The sequence below is a fragment of the Phlebotomus papatasi genome, chromosome 1 (assembly GCF_024763615.1).
Source record: "Phlebotomus papatasi isolate M1 chromosome 1, Ppap_2.1, whole genome shotgun sequence".
Classification (NCBI taxonomy): domain Eukaryota; kingdom Metazoa; phylum Arthropoda; class Insecta; order Diptera; family Psychodidae; genus Phlebotomus; species Phlebotomus papatasi.
Window position 1 is genome coordinate 13,645,214 of NC_077222.1, and position 20,934 is coordinate 13,666,147.

At 32.9% G+C, this 20,934-nt stretch overlaps 1 protein-coding gene across 1 annotated transcript in view; it reads left to right on the plus strand.

Moving 5' to 3' along the window:
- The window catches only part of LOC129800050 (uncharacterized), a 464,496-nt gene that overhangs the window by 380,717 nt on the left and 62,845 nt on the right, over positions 1-20,934 (plus strand). Inside the window, exons 10-11 of the mRNA XM_055844411.1 lie at positions 7,023-7,153; positions 7,495-7,654. Of these exons, the coding sequence (XP_055700386.1) occupies positions 7,023-7,153; positions 7,495-7,654 (291 nt within the window). The remainder of the gene's footprint in view (positions 1-7,022; positions 7,154-7,494; positions 7,655-20,934) is intronic.

The following is a 20,934-nucleotide window of genomic DNA, read 5'->3' on the forward strand; positions in this document are numbered from 1 at the left end:
CTTAGGGGTGCATAAATCCTATATGGAAATCATCTTTCATTTGCATTCCTATATCTTGCAGAAAAAAAACACCGGAAAAAAGCAATTGCTTGTAATAAAAAAATCTGTACTGCGGTTTTTTCTTTGCACTATTAGTAATATGCCATTTGCGATTTAAGCTCCACCCACTAGCAATTTATGTCATGCTAATTATAGAAGATTTATGAACATTAGTTCCTTTTTTAAATATTCCATAGAGGAATAGTTTTCAAGTTACCCAACAGTCTCACGGTATAACCCTAGAAGGTGCGTAAAAAGCCCCGCCTACAAAAAATTGACAGCGGCTAATTTTATATATTATACATTTTTTCACACGCAATGTGTAAAAAACTGGGAGTGTTTGTCAGTTTTGTTCGTTTTATGAAATAGTAACAAAAACGAATAAAGCAGGTGGGCGTGGCCTAAAAAGCATCAAATATTATTGATAAACAGCCAAGAAAAAAGTGTTATTTTTACTTTGCCCATCTTTTCCATCAGACTTTGGGCAGAAGATAGAAGCAAGATTTCATGTGGAATACATAGACGCACGCCCCTGGCAAGTTGCCTGAAATTTGAAGCCACTTTCTCATATTTCGATTTAAATTTATATGGGATTTTTTTTGCACTCGCGACCGTTATGATAAATATTTAAAAAGTGAGAAGTTTTTCCGTAGTATAAGATACCTTTCCGTAAGGAGGGATAAATATACTATATTTTTGTTTAAATACATTTTTTCCTTGGAGCACTGTGAGCTTATTCCGAGATCAATTTAAGAATTGACTTCAAATAGTTCCATATAAAAATATTAACTTGCCACATGCTTGCATAGACGTGTTCTTTTGATAAGAGTGTCAGTACCAAAAAAGGGCGTGGCCTGTTTTTAAGGTGGAGATGTTATCAGTACCGCTGACCAACCTCGAATTGTAATTAGTGACTTGCTCGAAAGTACCAAGGTACTTTCTCAGTTGGTAGAGCACTCGTCTAGTTAACGAGAGGTGTCCAATTCGATTCTGGGTGGAGGCAGGAATTTTTCCTATCTCCACTGAGAAAAAACTGGATGATCTGCGTGTCATTTGCTCTGATTGACGATTTCTCTGTATATAAATACAATTAACATTGAACTAAAGTTCGTAAAATTCTCACAATGTAACAACACTGATGTGAGAGAAATCCGAAAAAGTTAAAATAACATTCCGGAAATGTTAATTTTACCCTGCATTATTGATCCGAAATCGGTGTAAATATTACCCTTTTTAGATGTATTAGGAGTTAAAGTTACCCCTTTTCATGTTAGTTTTACCCTTAAAAAGGTGTAAAATTAACATTAAAAAATGTTGATATATTTTTACACCTAAAAAGTGTTAAAGTTACGAGGAAAAAAAGTTAATCGCACCCTTTTTTTCTCAGTGAAGGTACCTTTGCTATTAAGCATTGAATATATTTTTAAGAAAAATTATTACGCAATAAAATTATTACAAAAGGAACCTAAAATTCTTCTTAGGCGGGGCTTTATTAAACTCAAGATCATTATCACAATAAAATTAATTTAAATCAAGGGATCTCTTACTAATATTCTTACTCTTACTAATCTAACAATCTCTTACTAATATAATACGGATATTCGCTTCTTAGACTTTTGCGAAGCAATTTACAAGTTTCTAGGGTTTAGCGAAGTACCTTTTGGGTTTCTCAGGTCCCACGAAGCATTTTTTGAGTATATCGGTCTTCGTGAAGTAAGTGTTTCTCAGGTTTAATGAGCCTATTTTTGAGTTTTGCGAGTTTCGCGAAGAAATTTTTGAGTTTCAGGAATTTTGCGAAACGCTTTTTTTGTTTCGCGAAGTAGTTTTCGGATTTATCAATATTCGAGAAACAATTTTTGGATTTCTCGGCCTTAGTGAAGAAAATTTCAAGATTTTTCCGTGTTTCACGAAACAAATCTCAGGTTCTTTGGGTTTCCCGAAACAATTTTAGGATTTGTTACATTCGGCAAAGTCATTTTTGGATTTTTCAGATTTCTCAAAGCAATTTTTGAATCTTTCGAGATTCACGAAGCAATTTTTCGATTTCTCCGGTTTCACGAAACAATTTTTCGGGTTTTCACGTTTCGCGATACAAATTTTTATTCGAATTATTAAAACAATTTTAGAATTTATAAAATTTTGCAAAGCAGTTTTTGGCTTCCTCAGGTTTTGCAAAGTAAGTGTCTCTTGAATTCACTGAGCCAATTTTTGAGTTTTGGGAGTTTCGCAAAGCAATTTGTTGGTTTCTCGGGTTTCGCGAAGCAATTTTTGGGTGTCTCAGATTCCTGAAAGCATTTATAGTATTTCTCTGATTTCGAGATGCAATTTTTGGGTTTGTCATGTTTCGCGAAGCAAATTTTGGATTTCTCGGGTCTCTTGATCAAAATTTTGAATTACTAAGGTTCCACGAAGCAATTTTTGAGTTTCTCATTAGCGAAAAACCTTTTAAATTATTTTTTCAAAAATTATTATAATTCGTAAATTAAAAAATTAACCTATTTCCTATAAATTACGAAAATTTAACAATCGCTCAGAAATATTTTTGAAAATAAATTTAGGGTAAAGGCTCATAATTTTGGACAGTCTGCTTATTAGCATCAATATTCCAAGTTTGAAGTGCGATATTTTCAATACTAATTGATTTTTTTGTTACTCTCTTTTCAGAAGAGTTGTTTAGAAACTTGGCAAGCCATTTATCGTCTTATTTTTAATAAAATTAATTTTAATACGTTTAATAATGAATTAATATGTAGAGGTGAATTTGACTCTTATTTTGGACAACTTGGTTGTATACTTGGACAACTAATTCGCCTCAATAGGATGCCCATTGTTCTCCATTTCAAGAACCTATCCTACCAAGTCCTCTTCCTGCTTAGGTAAGGGAATCATAGAATATCACAAGATGCTCGGAAATTTTCCATATCATTCATAAAAGTGAGTTGACTTCGGTAATCCAAGTACTCGCGGGTTCGCTCATTCCCTGGCGTTTCCGGGAGCCTTTTAAAGCTTTTCTCACCATATCTTGTTCGTAGAGATGATACTCCTGTGTTTCTTCAGGCATTTATACAACCTAGTCATCACAAAAGCTAAAACTTCACGAAATTTTGAGAGAAAAACACCTGTCCACAATAAGGACTATCACCTCACTGGTGAATCTCTTAGAAAATTTCTCATTTTTCACGCGAAAAACGTAATTTACAAGGCAAATCTGACTTCAGGTCAAATGTACAAATCACCATTAATGTGAATCAACGCAATATTCAATGAATATTTAATAATATCACTCAAAAATATCACTGAAAAAATAGTAATACTTCACCACTAAATAAGACTGAAGTAAACACGAAGTTCTGTCATATTTCTCGTAAACAATTGCACACACTGAATTTTCAACAAAGCAATTTTAACTCAAATCGTATTCAAAATTTAACGTTTTTTGTGTTAAAATCTTCCAAAAAGAACAAATATTTAGATATAATTCATTATTCATCAAATATTGGAATAAAAATCCATCATTTTAATCAATTTATTTTTAGTGTCCAATTTTATCCTCAAAGTGTCCAAAATAAGAAACTGGACAAAATTATGAGCCTTTCCCCTATACATAAATTCAAGACGAAATGGATAAAATGACTGGCAATATTGTGACTTATACACCCCTTGGACATTGTTAGTTCCACTAGCGCAATTTATTCTTTATTACTCGTATTTCTGTCCACAAAATTTTCATCACCTGTGTTGGTGTAAAATACTCCATTTCTTCTGTTTATGACAAACACCGTCACAGATCCTAAGTAGGTGCAAAAGAGATGTAGAACAAAGTGAGGGTGAATAATGAAAAGACATAGAATATGGCGAAAAGCAGAAAAATACAATTTTCTTGACTGATGTTTTGGCATTACTCAGGAACATATAAAAAAAAAATAGCTTGAGTACATTATCTCAACAAACACTCAGAACAAATCTTTTAAATATTTCTCACATTTTTTGTATATTTTTGAGTAACTTACAGAATTGTTGCAATTTACCTCACGAAGATGGTGCAAGAAAAAAATAAGACACTAGACTATTATATTTATACAGTTCTTGTAATTGAAAAGAAAATTCTAAATATTTTTCGCATCTCTTTGATATTGGATAGCATGGAATATGGAAAAAAGCGACTTTTGTTAGTAACCCAGTTGATTGTAGGATTTCTGCGACATTTTTGCAATGGAATATTTTTTGCATCATTTTTAAGGTTTCCCATTATAAAATTAATGTTGCAAAATATCAGAGGTTTCCACTGTAAAATTCTCTGTTGCCTAACTAAAGCAAAGTCCAAGGGGCAGATATATTAGAAAAAAATAGTACACACCAAGTCTGACACACTATGTATCCCTTGGCAAAGTCTGGAAATCATTTTTCCTGATTTTGCCTCTCCAAGAAAACAGAATGGTCAATTATTTTCATAAATAATTTTTGACAATAATAAATTTAGTAACTTATCGTATTTGACTCTTATAATAACCCATTTTAAGCAACTACTAGAAGAAAATTAAGAAGGAATCAAGGTACAAAATATAGAAAAATATTCTATATTTCACTAGAAATTTCAAATTATTCAAAGCTTTTTTTAATACAGAATAGGTAAAAAAATAAATTAATTTTCAATATTTATTTCGTTTTCCTATTTGTTTACTGAACGTTTTACCATTTGTTTAAAACAAAAATTCCTGAAACAAAAAAAGGGGCCGGCAAAGCGTCCCAGATGCTATACTTCAAAAGTATTTTATCATCATTTACCGTTCACTGATTCACAACCTATTTATAAAACACTTAGATAATGGCTCAAAATAGCTTAGGAGTAATGTATGTGATTTTCAAACAAAAGTTTCTTATCGTTTTATAACCGGTTCATAACCAATTGGATCCAGTTTATAATTGTCAGAAATTTTAAGACCTTTCCAATGAGCCTAAACAAATCCAATTCGGTTAAAGAATACGCTCTCTGAAGGCATTTTAAATTTTAGCCTTGAAAATCCGTTTTTATGGCTCCGGCACACCTTTTCGATTAGGAAAATTTTATAAAGACAAAATTTACATCCCTTTCTTTCTTAAAGGCTCTGCATATATCTATCCTACTCTTTCGCACTCTTAGTCTTTAGCATCACACTAAATCAAATTTAATTCAGTCCAGTTTTGAGATCGAGAAAGTGGGATAGACTTATACAAGGCTTTTAAGAATGAAAGAGAAGTGAGTTTTGATTTCATGGAATCTATCTTACCGATCTGAAAGGTGTGCCGAAAGTATAGGAATGATTCGATGGGATTCTCGTATATGGACGAAAAATCCACCTAGGTGACCTAGCAATGTATGTATGTACCTACTGCTGTCTCTGTGGAGTTCGAGCTGTAAAAAATTAAATTTAGAAATATTATTCTTAAGTATAACATTATTCTTTAATAATTATAAGACCAATAAACAAATTAAAGCGTGTCCACGACAAGATTGCTCAAAATGATTTTACATTTTTCTGACAGATATCACTAGCTCCGCATTTTCTTTGTATGTAAACATTGTAACACTTGTTTTTACCTTTCTTTTGGTGAAACTCTCATCAAATTCTGTTCATTTTTCACTGAGATACGAAATAATAATGGAAAAGAGAAGGAATCTGATCCTGTACTACACGTATCTAAAAAATCCTGGAATCAATTACACGGACCTTGGAAAACTCACAAATACCTCACGCCAGATCGTCCGGAAGGCGAATTTTCGATTCCTCGATAGTGAAACCACTGTCCAATAACCTGGATGTGGAAAAATCAGGGATTAGGTCAAGTATGCTACGTTATACGGGCTCTGGACCTAAGGCTTAGCCATATGGCTTAACTGCTCGAAATTCTTATCAATCACGATTTTTTGGAAAAATTAAACTTAGGATTGAATTATTAAAGATAAGAAACCTATAAGTTTCTCAAAAAGCAATAGAATTGCACACTGTTTAGGATTTTGAGACCTTCGGGAACCTGGCTAAACCTCTACTTTGAAAACCGCTTTAGGTCTCAAGTCTATATTAGCCTATATTAGTCTCTAGAAAAGTGTTCGAAAGGCCGAACTATTCAAAAAAAAAATTAAACTTCCTTATCGAAAAATATGATCTATCTAATCAAAAATATAATTTCTGATACTCCAAAAATCAAATTTTCGAGATCGAATAAAACGTTTTCGATTTTTTTTCTTTTTCTTGTAGAAAAAATTTATTATTTTTAATTTATCGGTTAACATGAATAAAAAAAACAAGATCAATAGATTTCAGTTTAATTTTGATATTTGTTTTAGTCCGAAAAATTTGGTTTCATTAGGTTTATTATTCTCAGGTATATTTTAGAGCTTTGTTTTTCCCACTCTAACTTAATCAAAATGATAATATATTATTCAAAAACAAACAATTTATGCATTCGTGGTTAGTTAATTTAATTGACAAATGATTTATAGACCCGAAAATGAGTAATTATCATGCAAATACTCATTATTTCATTAAAATTGTCAAATGAAAAAATAATATTTCTAGTTTGCCGACAATATGTTTTATTGTTGTTATAATAATTGGAATTTATTGATAATTTTTTGGTAATTAATTTAATTCATTTACCTCAGTGTTAATTGGTATGGGCCTGTTTTGTTACATAAGCTCATAAAATTTTGCAAAGTGCCTTTTTCCACAGGAGAACAAAGCTCTAAAAATGAATATCCCCCTATTGTTCTAAAGCTGCAAAAGGACAAAAGTGCGATATATACGAAAAAGTAGAGGTACATCCCCTATTGAAAGTATTCAGGATAATAAAAATTTATCGAATGACATGGTGAAATGGTAGAAAAGTCAGTTTGGGGGTGCTTACAAAAAATAGCTCAACATTAATTAAGTGAAATTGGTTGAAGATAGAAGAGATTTCTTGGTGGCAAATTCCCTAAAATGGATCGTTTTCTTCCCATTCAGATGCACCGCAAGTGAATTTATCCCTGGGATCAACGCTAAATCCTGACGACATTAAGGAAGGAGACGACGTGTACTTTGAATGCCACATAAAAGCCAATCCCAAGGAGCACCGCATCACTTGGTCACACGATGTAAGTAGTATATTTTTCAATTTAAATCTCTAATACTCGCCTTTTTAGTATCTTCCCAATCAGAGACGTCATTTGCTTATCCCTATTTAAATTGCTAATTGTTTGAGAATCTATCTTGGTATTGTTTTCATTTATATTTTCATCTTTTGATGTTGGACTGTTTGACATGTTGGAAAATTGCTCTGCAGAGGTCAATTAAAGAGCAAAAGTTACTGCATGTTTTTTTTTATATATTTCCGAATGCCTGAGCTAACAGTGAAGTCAATTAATTCAAAACTATTTCCACTCTTTTGACCATTTTTCCCTGTATCACCTTTTGCAACCTCATCTCCATTTTCCAGGGAAATCCAGTGGTGCAGAATGTAACATTCGGTGTAATAATTTCCACACGTTCGCTCGTTCTTCAGCATGTGGCACGATATCACGCAGGTCAATATACATGTGCTGCAGCCAATGATCGTGGAGAGACGCAGAGTTCACCTGTCACCCTTAGGATCCACTGTAAGTCGAACATACACATTTCATTCCCTCTAAATCGACAAATATATAAATCACCATGAAGCACTTCAAAAGCTCTCTCACCGAAAGTACACATACAAATAAGTCTTCCATCGAAGCCCCTTTCCCCACCATATGAAAATTTGAAGTGTGTAAAAGCTCTCCAGGAAAGCTCCTTCGGGGATAAACTTCAACTTTGTTATTATTTATTTCACGGCATGTTGACGCTTTTTGAGATATATTAGCTCCTTTGGCAGACGAGCATTTTCAACTTAAGACCAAAGAGACACGGAAAAAGCTATTTACGAGTAATTAACAGTTTAGCGTGGTGTAGGCTTTCACCTTTAGCGACATTGCAAGATGATACGCTCCTTCCTGCAAAGCGAATTTTCATCCTCTTTACTCACTTCTTAATGTTTGCCAAACTTTTTGACTTTTTCCACAAAAAATACAGCTTTAAATGAAATATATTAATTGTTCCGTAAATATTTAAATTCTACAGCATATCATAAATACTTTGAAATGATCTTCAGGCAGATCTCAATCAAAATTCCAAGAGGCAAAATCCCGATTGAGTTAAAATCCCAAAAGTCAAAAACCCAAAAATCAAAATCCCGAAAGCCAAAATCCCGAGAAGCCGAAATTCCGAATAGATCAAAATCCGAAAAGCCAAGATTCTTATAGCCAAAATCTCTAAAGCCGAAATTCTGAGATCTCAGTCAAAGTTCCAAAAGGCAAAATCCCGAATGTGTCGAAATTCCGAAAGCGAAATCCCAAAAGACAAGATCTCGAAAAGCTAAAATCCCGAATAGGTCGCAATTCCGAAAGCCACATTCACGAAAAGTCTCAAATCCCAAAAACCAAAATCCCAAATAGATCAAAATACCAAAAGGCAAGATTTCCAAAGCCAAAATCTCGAAAGGCCGAAATTCTGAGTTCTCAGTCAAAGTTCCAAAAGTCAAAATCCCGCATGAGTTAAAATCTCAGAATTCAAAATCCCAAAAATCAAAATCCCGAAAGCCAAAATCCTGAGCGTGTCGAAATTCCGAAAGCTAAAATCCCGAATGTGTTGAAATTTCGAAAGCGAAATGCCAAAAGCCAAGATTTCGAAAAGCTAAAATCCAAAATGGGTCACAATTCCGAAAGCCAAATTCAAGAAAAGTCTCAAATTCCAAAAACCAAAATCCCGAATAGATCAAAATACCAAAAGCCAAGATTCCTAAAGCCAAAATCTCGAAAAGCCGAAATTCTGAGCATGTCGAAAATCCGAAAAGGCCAAAATCCCGAATGTATCAAAATTCCGAAAGCCTAAATCAGAAAAGCCAATATCCAAAAAGGCTAAAATCCCAAAAGCTAAAATTCGGAATTCTTAAAGTATGTGGAATGTTATAGCCACTCCCATGATTACATCGGCACTTGTCGGAGGCGAAGGAAAAGTTGCTGTGTTTCCGAAAAATATTCTACACATTATCCTCCATATAATTTCGTCTCTTTCAGAATTTTGACTATTCGAGATTTTGGCTTTCGGAATTTCGACCCATTCGGAATTTTGGCTAGTACCGCTGCGCCTATAAGTTTGTCTACATAGTTTAACTGGTTTAACTGCTCTAGTTTGTTACTGCCGAAAGTAGAGTCATTTTTGGGGGATTATCTTTGATTGTAAGGTACCTACACATTGGAGCTGATTTTATCAAGAATTATTTCAAAAACTGTTGAAAGAAAAATTCCTATTTTTGAAGTTAAATTCCTCTTTACTTGAATAGTCTACTAAAAAAAGCAATGAAGGTGATTTGAAGGTGACGGAAACTTCCGCAGAAATTCTGCATAAATTCCATACAAATTACGTAAAAATTCTGCAGAAATTCCGTAGAAATTCAGTAGAAATTTTGCATAAATTCTGCAGAAATTCTGCAGAAGTTCCACAGAATTTTAACAAGAAAATCCTATCGGAAATCCAAAAATTTTTGACAGATTGCTAACATATTCCCAATTTTCTTGCTCTTGTTATTGCTTTGGAACAACATCTGGAGAAAAAACACTATTCCTTTGCATACTTAGAAGATTTTCCATAAAAATTTACTTAATACTATCCCAAGCAACTTCCAGAAACACTTTTCTCACTTTTTCCAGCAGTGAAACAACAAATTTTCATAAAAAGAAATCTCGAAACGTGATGATTTCTCTGAAAAATTCTGTCAAAAGTACCTGTTGAATTTTGTTCCAATGTAGAAGATAATTTCTTTCAAAAATGTTTGAAGAAATTTGCTTACACATTAAACAAATTTTCTTGAAAAAAAAACATTTTTTGACCAAAATTTATACCAATCTGAAGAAATTTTTTTTGAAGCACACTTCTTGAAACTAATTTTTTATAGAAATTTCGCATAATGGCTAGACTGCTTAAGGCCTTTACTGCTTAAATGTATAACTATTTATCTTGATCTAATAATCATTTTGGAAAAAATAATTCAGACTGTCCAATATTACGGTAAATACGCTTCAATCACGTATTTCTGGACAAGGTGCTTTATGGGACATAATGGTTCTGTTCAGTAATAACTTTTCGAAGAGACAAAGCCACTCCAAAGCCAAGCCAAACCTATTCGAAAATCTACCAAAAGCCTAAAGTGCAAGTTCACGTACTCGCCGCTTTAGCGCTGATTGTTCTGCCATTTCGAATTTCGATATTCTTGACACTTCAATCGTCAACAATGACAGTAACAGTATGCAAATGTTGCGACAAAAAGTGAATTTTTGTATAATTTTGTGGAATTTCAATATGGCAGAACGCTTCAATCGCAGTTTCATTTAAATAAATACCCTTTTCACGAACTTGCTCACTTTTGTGTAGCTCATCGGTTTAAACTTTCGAACTTCCAACGGGTTTTTAGGTAAGTTCTCTCTGATAAACCTTCGAATCGGTAAAGGAAAATCCTCAACCGGTGAGAGCTCTCAAATCGGGAAAGTTATTACTGAACGAGAGGAATGTGGGTATTTCTGGACACATCAAGAGTCCTCTAAATATTTATTTTCTTAATATTTTTAAGTTCTATGTATAATTTTAAGCTCTCTACGTATCAGACAAACATAAAATTTCTGAAATTTTATTTAATTTAAAGTGTGAAATACTCGTGAATTGTGAGTATCGCATTCCACTTTTTGCCAAACCTTCAGTGTGGTCAATTTTGCAAATGTCAACACAAACAGTGCTGAGTTTATTTCGATTTAAGTCACTTTAATGACCAGCGCACAATAACTTTTGTTTGTAAACATGTTTTCCAAATATCCCAAGAGAATGAGCGAGATGACTAGATCTAGATCTCACTTACTCTCATTGAAATATCAAAAACATGTTTACTAAACAAAAGTTATTGTGCGTTGGGCATAAAAGTGGAATTTAAACAAAAAAATTATGAAAGAGTAAAAATTACAATTTCTACTTAAAAGTAAATAATCAGGCTCAGTGACAGACATTTATTTGCTTAATAGCGATTTTTGTCTACCCTGAAATACCTAATTGTCCCGAAACACACCATTCGTACTTTTTTACATTTTTTGCTATTTTGAATAAAAAATTATGCATTTTTCAACATTTTTCGGTAAGAATCTTATTCTGGATAGAATACGGAACATAAATATTTGTATCAACAAAGAAAAAAATAATTTGAGAAGTTATTAGACTGTTTGAAATTTGAAAGTGCTAAAAAGTGTCCCGAAATACCACCCGTTACCCTACTGTCCTAGAAGTTGTGGAATTTTTAATTTTCAGTAATTATTTTGTTAACCCCATTCAATCACGTAACTGTAATTGATATAATTAATTATTTTTGATTTTAAATTATGCATAATGTCGGTTATACGAAGAATTTCAATAATTGTAACGAACGGTTGCATTAAAAAATTAAAAATTAAATTCTTGTAGATTGGAATTTTGTAGAGATGATGAATTTGTAGTACAGATTACTTTATGTTCCATCGGGAGAAATCCTTATGGATTACTTAGCGATGATTAAGATCCCATCTGGAGATGTTCTCTGTAAACAGTGACAAGAATGCACAATTAGAATAGAATTCAGATGCAATCTGTGTCCGTGATATCAAGTGCAAATAGCGACATGGGTCGACAAAATAAATGTTAGAAGGTGCAAAATTTTCTGGTGAGAGAAGAATATGAAAGAAAATTTTGGTGTTTATTCAACACCCAGTTTTCATTATGGCTGTGCTCGTTGTCTTTTCATCAAATATTTATTAGTGCTCCTGTATAGAATGAATATTGTTTGGGTGTGCTCTATCAACATCCTTCGCCTTTATTGTACCCCAACCGCCAGCTTTTTAGGAGAAGACCATGAATAAAGGAAAACTTTCTATAGTGCGGGGTACCATTTGCTTTGGCTGTTAACATCGAGAAATTTTCCCTTTTGTGACGAGGCGCAATGAAATCTTGCCATTGTAGTATTCTCCCACTTTTTTAAGGGGGTCGTGGGGATGCTCTCATCTCCAACTACCCTACTTCACAGCATAATTATTGATCTTTCATCCCCCGGGCTCTCCTAATTTTATCACCAAGCACAAAATTCATCAATATTTCTTCAGTCATTATCCATTTTAGCCCATATCCATTCAGAGATTTATCGACATTTCACGATTTCATTCCAACCTTCTGGTGGTTTCATTAACTTGAGCACAATTTTGTGACCGATTTACTTTTTATCTTCAATATAAAATGCGATGAAGGGTGTTTTATGTTAGAAATTATCTTCATTGACACAACGGAAGATATTCCGATAAGGAGGTTGTAAATTGTTGATTTCAAATGAATGGCCATTGCATTAATTGAGTCATTGATGAAGCTATATTTGAAGGAAATTCTCAGCCAAGGCAGAAAATTTCCTTAGCTACAGAATTTAAAGACTTATTTCAGTATGAAAAAGGTAAAATCTTTTATTTTGTTACATTTTAAATTTTTTCTTAATAATACAATCAGTAGAACACAATTTTTTATAAATTTTTTGCGCAAAAATTGTGATTAAGAACTCCTTAACTCTTATTTATCATAAAAAAAAACATAATAATAATTTCAAACCCAAGTAGCAAAACAAAGTCAGCAATGTTACTTTTTTCATAAGGTCATGGAAATGATTTGGGAATCCATACTTTTAAAATGGGAAGTAACCTTTACGTATTAATGAAGTAATTATTACAACAAAATTACCATACGGTAAATTTCATTTCATCCTCATCACCTACAGTTGGCATTGTGACTCATACGATAATAAACGAATATTAAAATAGAACATTATGCTCTAGAATAATTATTTCTCAATGTTTATCGATTTATTTACTAGATAGAAGAAGAATGTAATGTCTCAAAATTCGAATCTAGTCTAGACAAATTTTTGGCAGGTTGATTTCCTGGACTTTATAAACACTGTTCAAAACTTACTGATGGATTTTTATTTATACCAAATATTTCCTTCAGATTACATATAAATCTGTATTTATGACAACTATTTCTGGTTTCCGTACCTGTGTAAGAAGAAAGATTTGAAGACCAAGCTTTTCTCTTTCCTCTCTTCTCATTTAGACTCTCATTTCTTTAAGGAATAAAACAATAAGACACCTCCAGAAAAAAAAACTCAAATTGAGGTTAGGTTGAACGTCAAGTGTAGCTTCAAATTCCGTAAATGTTTGGATCAACTAAGACGGTTTGAATCCAATGTGACACGAAAAACATATAAATAGTTTGAGTATCTTTATAAGGATTCCGGTCGAAATTCCGAAAATTCAAAATCCCCAAACTCCAAGTTGCGAAAACCAAAATCCCAAACGACAATATCCCGAATGATTCAAAATTTCGAATAGCCCAAAGCCCTAATGTCAAAATCTAAATCCTGAAAAGCCAAAATCACGAAAAACCTAAATTTTGAAAAAACAAAATCCCGAAAATCAAAATTTCGAACACCAAAATCCCGAAAGGCTACATCCTGTTCCTGGAATTCTTAAAAGTGTTTCAGCTACTGTCACGATTGCACACTCATTTGCTAAAGGAAAAGGAAAATTTTCTGTGTTTTGGGAAATTATTCTACACATTATGCTCCGTATAATTTCGTCTCTTTCAGGGTCTGACTATTCAATTTGGCTTTTGGGAATTTCGGATTTTGGAATTTTCGCGATCGGGATATTTGGTTTTTGGGATTATGGTTTTCGGGATTTTTACTTTTTGGCATTTTTGGATTTCGACCCATTCGGAATTTTGGCGTTCGGAATTTTGACCAATACGGGATCTTGGTTTTCTGTATTTTGGCCAGCAAAGCTTTCTAAAAATTTGTTAATGCCATTCGCCCTAGAATTTTGATAAGTCCAGGAGGTCCCAGGATTAAGTACCTTATGAGATTACGTTCCAAATGGATTAAGCAAACACCATTACAATTTACACTCACCTACAATTGGAAGTCATTTTATAAAATCGTTATTGAACTTTTTGAAATGCCCTTAAAATTTAAAGAAATAATATTTTATGTAGCTAAATTGAAAAGTGTTTCTTATGAACGGTATCAGTAGTCAATTCCTCTACAAAAGTTACAACGGCCGTAGTTTGCAATTCGCGAGTCAATTCCCATCACCAGAATGGTACCGAAAAGAGAGCGTTAGTGGTGATAAAAGAAGAGAACAGTTTTAGAAAAGTCATGAAAAGGGGTGCATCGAGCTCGGTGTCCTAGATTAGATAATTGGTTCTTCCCAGACCTAAGACACAGTCAATCCCGAAAATATGCCAAAAATATGTGCCCACGATTTTTGCATATAATTACGTCATTTGTGTAACTTATTCGAAAGGTATGTACAGCACGTATGCAAATTTTCTTGGTGTATCAAGCCATTTTCCGCAGTTTTTTCCGATCTGGAAAATATGTATAATCTCGAAATAATCTTCCTGGACTGCTTTCAAAAACCTCTGTTCCAAAAAAGTCATTTGAATCACTCTTCCAGGGGCGAAAACAATAATTAAACTCTCCTAAATATTTGCAAAATTAATTAAACAAATTTTTCTATGCTACCTTGTTACCATAAAAACACATCTAATGATGATGTTCTATCATCATATCGCTAAATGGAGTGGGAACCGCAATTTTAGAGACTTACGTCTTACTGACGTAAACCTTACTTCCCAAAGATTGGCATAAATATTTCAAGTAATAATAACGTAATACTTATTTAAGTAAGAGAATAACCTAGAGGTAGGAACTGCTCCAAGTCAGATTTACTGCGTGCGAATAAAATATTCACAACCTTAGTTTGTTCAATATTGCTACTTGGGGATAGTCTTTTAAAAATCTACGTGTATATCTCAAATCGTTTTGACCTGTTTGTTTAATTACAAGAACGCATTCTCAGAACTTTGACAATTGCGAAATATTTAACAATCAAAAGCTAGCACAAATAAAAAAAAATGCAAAAAGTTATGAAAATTCATTTTTCATAACTATAAAGGTGTTCATGCTTCGCACATAGTCTGGCTTCGAACAGTTCATATTTTTGCTACATTCATTTGATAAATCTGACCTATTTTTCAGGAAATGTATGACTTTAGACTACTTTTACTAGATCAGATTCATTCAAAGACAGAGCATGTATGAAGCCTGAAAGCCTTCCCCTACTAAGGCTTAGTTATTATCGGTTATCGACTAACAAAATTTAACGTAATACTGACGTTAGTCCAAGTTATATCAAAATATTTTAAGGAAATAGCAGAAAACTTTAAAAAAAGTTTTGTATTAAAACTTTTTATAAAAAAAAGAAAATTCGCTAATGTCAAGAACACTTGTAAGTTCAGGCATTCTTTAATTCACTATTCAGTATGAGTTCTAAAAATATTTTCAAGTTGAAACTCCATATTGAAATGACCTATACATCTGGCTTCATCATACTAAATTTATATTCAATGCACTACGAATGAATTGAATAGAGAGGTAAATCGCTGGAGTGAAATTTTCAACACACTTCTCCAATTTATAATTCTGAAATATTTAATCCAACCCACTCAAGTGTGCGAAAGGTGAATGGAGAAAACTCTGCAAGATTTTGAGTTTCAGGATATTATCCGCAGTTTAAAAAAAAACTGTTAACAAGACAAAATTGTCTCGTCTGGAGAAAAGTGCAAGAGTAACTTTTCGTCAGTTTTTTTCCACGATGATGCCTGGAATCTTTGGGGGATGAGGAACACAGGAGAAAAAAAACAGTCCTGAAGAAGGTTGACGCTTCCCACGGGAATTATTCAACAGCAACATCACAACTTGCCTGAAAAGTCTCAAAAAGTCTATTTTATTCAACAATTCCCATGACCTTCTTCATGGATCCACAAACATCTCTTCATCCTTCATGGTGGGATTCACAGATAGCAGTTGAGATGAAAATCATGGAAAATATTCCACATAATCTCTAAAGTCATTTCCCAGTGAATTTTCCATTGGAAAGACAACAAAGAACCATCAATTTTCCACAATGTTTAGCTTCTAGTGCCGTCTATAACCAAAGAATATTACTGTGAAAACAAGGAAGAAAATACAGAGATACCCCAGATGCTTTTCCTCCAAAAAGGGAAAACACATCCAATCCAGCAACTATTTTATTGTCTAATTGGAAGAAATATTCACAAAGTGTCTCTTAAGATATGTTTCATGACACACAACTTTACAAAAAGCTCATTCACTCCCTCAAACCCAACATCATCCTCCACGTGCTGGTATCTTGTGCACTTTCATACAATTTGGCACAAGGAATAAATGTGTTAAAGTGTTCTAAAATTTACATCCGAGTCAAGTTGGTTATTGCAACAAAAGGGGCGTAAAACTAGTGACTCCCAACCCTTCCACACAAAATGTGCACAATACTTAAGTTTTGAATTTAATTCACATGGCAAACAAGATACAAATGAATTTTCTTCCACATGCCATTGAGACACTTTCCTGCAGAAATTTTCCGGAGCTATTCTCGCACCGAATGACTCTTCAAGCTTCTTCTTATGGTGCAGCAATTACATTTTTCCACCCACTAAAAACTTATTCAAATTTTCCCCAGACGTCAGTCTTTTTCTGGCAAATTCTAAAGTTGGAAAATTAAATGAATTGTAATGAGAACTTTTACAAAAATATTATTCCTCTTCGTAGTCATTAACATTAAGTTTACACAATTGTAAGTTTTATATTTGAGTTTGACATTACTGCAACTTTGAGAAAAAGCATACCATGTTAGTACTATCAATTAAATTCTTCAATTCAATTTATTTTAACTTCATGGTTGCATATTCTTTCCCATCAAACCTCCTTAAAACTTTACTATTTTGCGATTATAGCAATAGTTTCAGATTCAATGATAACTTTTCGATACTATCGAATCGATAGTACCTAAATCTCACATCCAGTAGATTAAGCAAATATCAACTTTTTGCGCATTGTTGGGCCATTTATTGTAAAACTCTTAAAACAAGCGCCTGGATAGTTGGCCTTTTCATATGGAACTATTTGAAACCAATTCCTAAATTCATCTCGGACTCAGCACACAGTGCTCCAAGGAAAAAAATTATTTAAAGAAAAATTTAGTATATTTATCCCTCCATACGGAAAGGTATCTTATAATTCGGAAAAACTTCTCACTTTTTAAATATTTAGCATAACGATCACGAGGGCAGAAAAATTCCCATAAGCATTTGTATGTGTAAGTAAGAAATTGGCTTCAACTTTGAAGGCCACTCGCCAGAGACTAGTCTTAAAATAATGTGACCTTTGAAAAATATCCAATTTAGTAATAAAAGTGCAGCTGTCGTTTAAACTTTTCAGAATCGACAGTCAATACTATGGAAAAAAAGTTATCATATCACACCTGATCTTGCTCTTGGTAGAGTGTAGAGTATTACATTTAACTATTCTTTTATTACTTTCTCTCCAGAAGTATACACTTAAGTGTTAATCTCTTTGAAAGGGTAAAAAAAATACTGAGGGAATTACCGCACGTAGGGGAGAGTACTCTCCCTTTGAACGCTCATATCTTCGAGTAATATGAATTTTCATTAAGTTTTCCTAAAACACTTAAACATAATAGTTACCTTATTATCAATTATTGATAATTCCGTGATAATTTAGTGAGGAAATCTCTTAAGAAAAGCAAAAGAAATTTACATTATTCGAAGGCACACTGAGAAAAAAAAGGGTGCGATTAACTTTTTTTCCTCATAACTTTAACACTTTTTAGGTGTAAAAGTATATCAACATTTTTTAATGTTAATTTTACACCTTTTTAAGGGTAAAATTAACATAAACAGGGTAACTTTAACCCCTAATACACCTAAAAAGGGTAATATTTACACCGATTTCGGATCAATACTTCAGGGTAAAATAAACATTTCCGGAATGTTATTTTAATTTTTTTCGGATTTCTCTCAGTGCATGAACGTTCTAAGGGAGAGTACTTTCCCCTACTGGAAGTATTACAGCATGGTAATGCTTTACATGGATTGTTAAAATGATACTTTAATATAAAGAAGGATCATATTCATCCAAGTTAGATGAACCTCTTACTTTTAAGGGTACCTTTGGAGTACCTTTGAAAATGGGATTCTTCTGGGTGTAGCAGGTAAGACGGGGAACAAAAAAACTACACTCAGTCCCGGGATTATGCACATTTTCGGAACCGAAAAAACGCGCGAAATGGCATTAAGCATCGAGAAAATTTGCATTTCCGCAGGGCTTTTCTTTTGAATAAATCGGCCGTAGAACGAATTTCGCGCGGAGTAAAAGTAGGGGAGACTGGGGTAAAAAGTAACAAAACGGATATTTTATTTTTTTACAAGCTACCCTAGCGCCCCAGAAATTTCTAATTAGTGCAGTTTTATAGGAAATTTACTGCTCTACAACTTTGTGAAAGTCATTTTTCTGTATTTTGTTAGGAAATACAGTTATCGAGCTCTAAAAGGTAATTTTATGACCATTCTCAAAAATGCTGGGGCAAATAGTACCAGGTATGGGATATTATCACATTTTGATTTGCTTCATTACGAGCTTTCGTAAATTAAAAAAAAATAGCTAGGTGACATATTTTCATAGGAAATTTATTCCTCTACACTAGACTAATAGAACACATTATGCAAAAGATCAGTCGTAAAAGGCAGTGAATAATAAAAAACAAAGTAATTTTATTTTAAAGTGACGATCCATGCCATGCCCTTCCGTTTCTTATAAAATTTATTATTCCTAATTTATGTTGCTTAAAATATTCAAAATTAGCTTAACTTAGCTTAAGCGGACGCTAGGACAGTTTCATGCAAAATTTAAAATATTAGAATAATATGAGAAGCTTTCTATACACTTTCAATAAGCCAATACTTAACAGAGACTAACAAACCAACTGAACTTTAATTATTAAGGGCAAAAGATTTTTGGTAAATTAGTAAATTTGGTTAATAAGTTAGTATAGTCAAGTGGGCTAATCCGGGCGCTTGGCTATCTGGATAGTTTATGAGTAATCCACTTAAAATATTATTTTTATTTTTTTCCGCAATATAGTCACTACAGTAACATAATATAGGGTAAGTGTGCCAAATTTCGGCATAGTTGCATGCAAGCGTTGAAGTCTCAAGTTTGAAATGTAGGGTGGAATCACCAGTCTCGCCAGTGCCCCACTTGTCGCCACTTACATTGAAATCGCTATTTTTCGCAATTTATGAAATAAATGAGTCGAAATTTTTTTGTATTGTTTCTGCTTCTACGCATAGAATCGAAAAATAATAATTATTCGTTTTGGATTCACGATTTTGATCACTTTTTAGAGCAATATTTTATGCAAGTGCATCGAATCCAACATCTCTTACCAAATGTACTAAGTGTCGTCAAATTTTCATCAGGCCAAAAATACCTATTTGGGTAAATAATTTGTCTATTGAATATTTAATTGCACTTGTGGAATACATAAAATTTGTATTTAGTCAATTAATATTTCATTTTATATTATTTTTGTATAAAAATGAGGCATGGCGAGAAGTGGTAATATTCTGGAATTGATTTTACCACCTGTCGCCATGTCTTTTCAATAGGCGACGCTAACTTCACTTCGAACATTCTCAGTTGTCAAATCTGCATTGTTTACTTTCTGCAAAAGCCCCATAATTTGATTTCTCAAATAAAAGTGAAGAAAAATCATTTAAAGAGAATAATAATAAAGTGATCACAAGGAAAGAGAAATGGTGTATGTATTCTTTTCATAGCATTGCCTTAAAATAACCGAGTGTGGTTCTTTTCAAGTGGGTGGCGAGAAGTGGTTACAAATTTTACAAAACTGGCGAAAAGTGGTAAAAAGTGGCGACGAAATGGTTATTTTTGCATTATTAATAAAAATCAGTTTTTTAAGTAGTCCAGCGTTATGTTCTAGGATTATTGTTTTCACGTATCTAGAGCCAATACATCTAAGTAACTTTGTGTCAAATTTGACTTATCTTGTAACAAGGATTCAAAAGTTATGATTAAATGAATTTAATTTTTTCCTAAACATGGCGATAGCCGGTTATTCCACCCTAATATTTTAAATTCAAATTGATTTTTTTTATTCTTTCTTCTGAAACAATGTTGCTTGGAACCTTGTAAAGAGTTTACCGTCTTTATTCACTCTAAAATCATTCTTAATACATTTTAAAATGAATAAAAATATAGACATAGCTTTGGTGCCCTATTTCGGCCACCTCATTCTTATAGTTCCTTGCCCTTCGGGAATTCTTCCAATGTCTTTTTCACGTCATCTCGTTTGTCGAAGCTACATTTTTTGTTATTGTTTTGCATTTTATAATCTCTAGAATGTATAAAATCTAAAAGTTCATAGAAATTCTGGGAACAAAAAAGGTGGCCGAAATTGCAAGCTGGCCGGAATTTGGCACACTTACCCTAACTATTCAAGTTCGAGAAAAACAAAAGTTATATTTTTATCCATTGAATAAGTGAGTGTAATAGAATCATTTCAATCTTGTGCCAGCTGAGTTCTTCACTAAAATTTTTCTAGCAGTGATATTTTCGCTAATGACAGCTGATTGATTGAAAACATTTATTGTTTTTTTCCTTATGAAAAAGTATTTTAAATCCAAAGGTTTAATTAAAAGTGAATTAGCGCAAAGGCGACCCAGTTAGTGCATGCTGACTTATTTCAGTATTATCATAATTTTATAAATTTTCTTTAATATTTTTGATATTTTTTTTTTAATTTTATGATTCTGAATGAAACAGTGAGTAATTCTATGGATTTAGAAG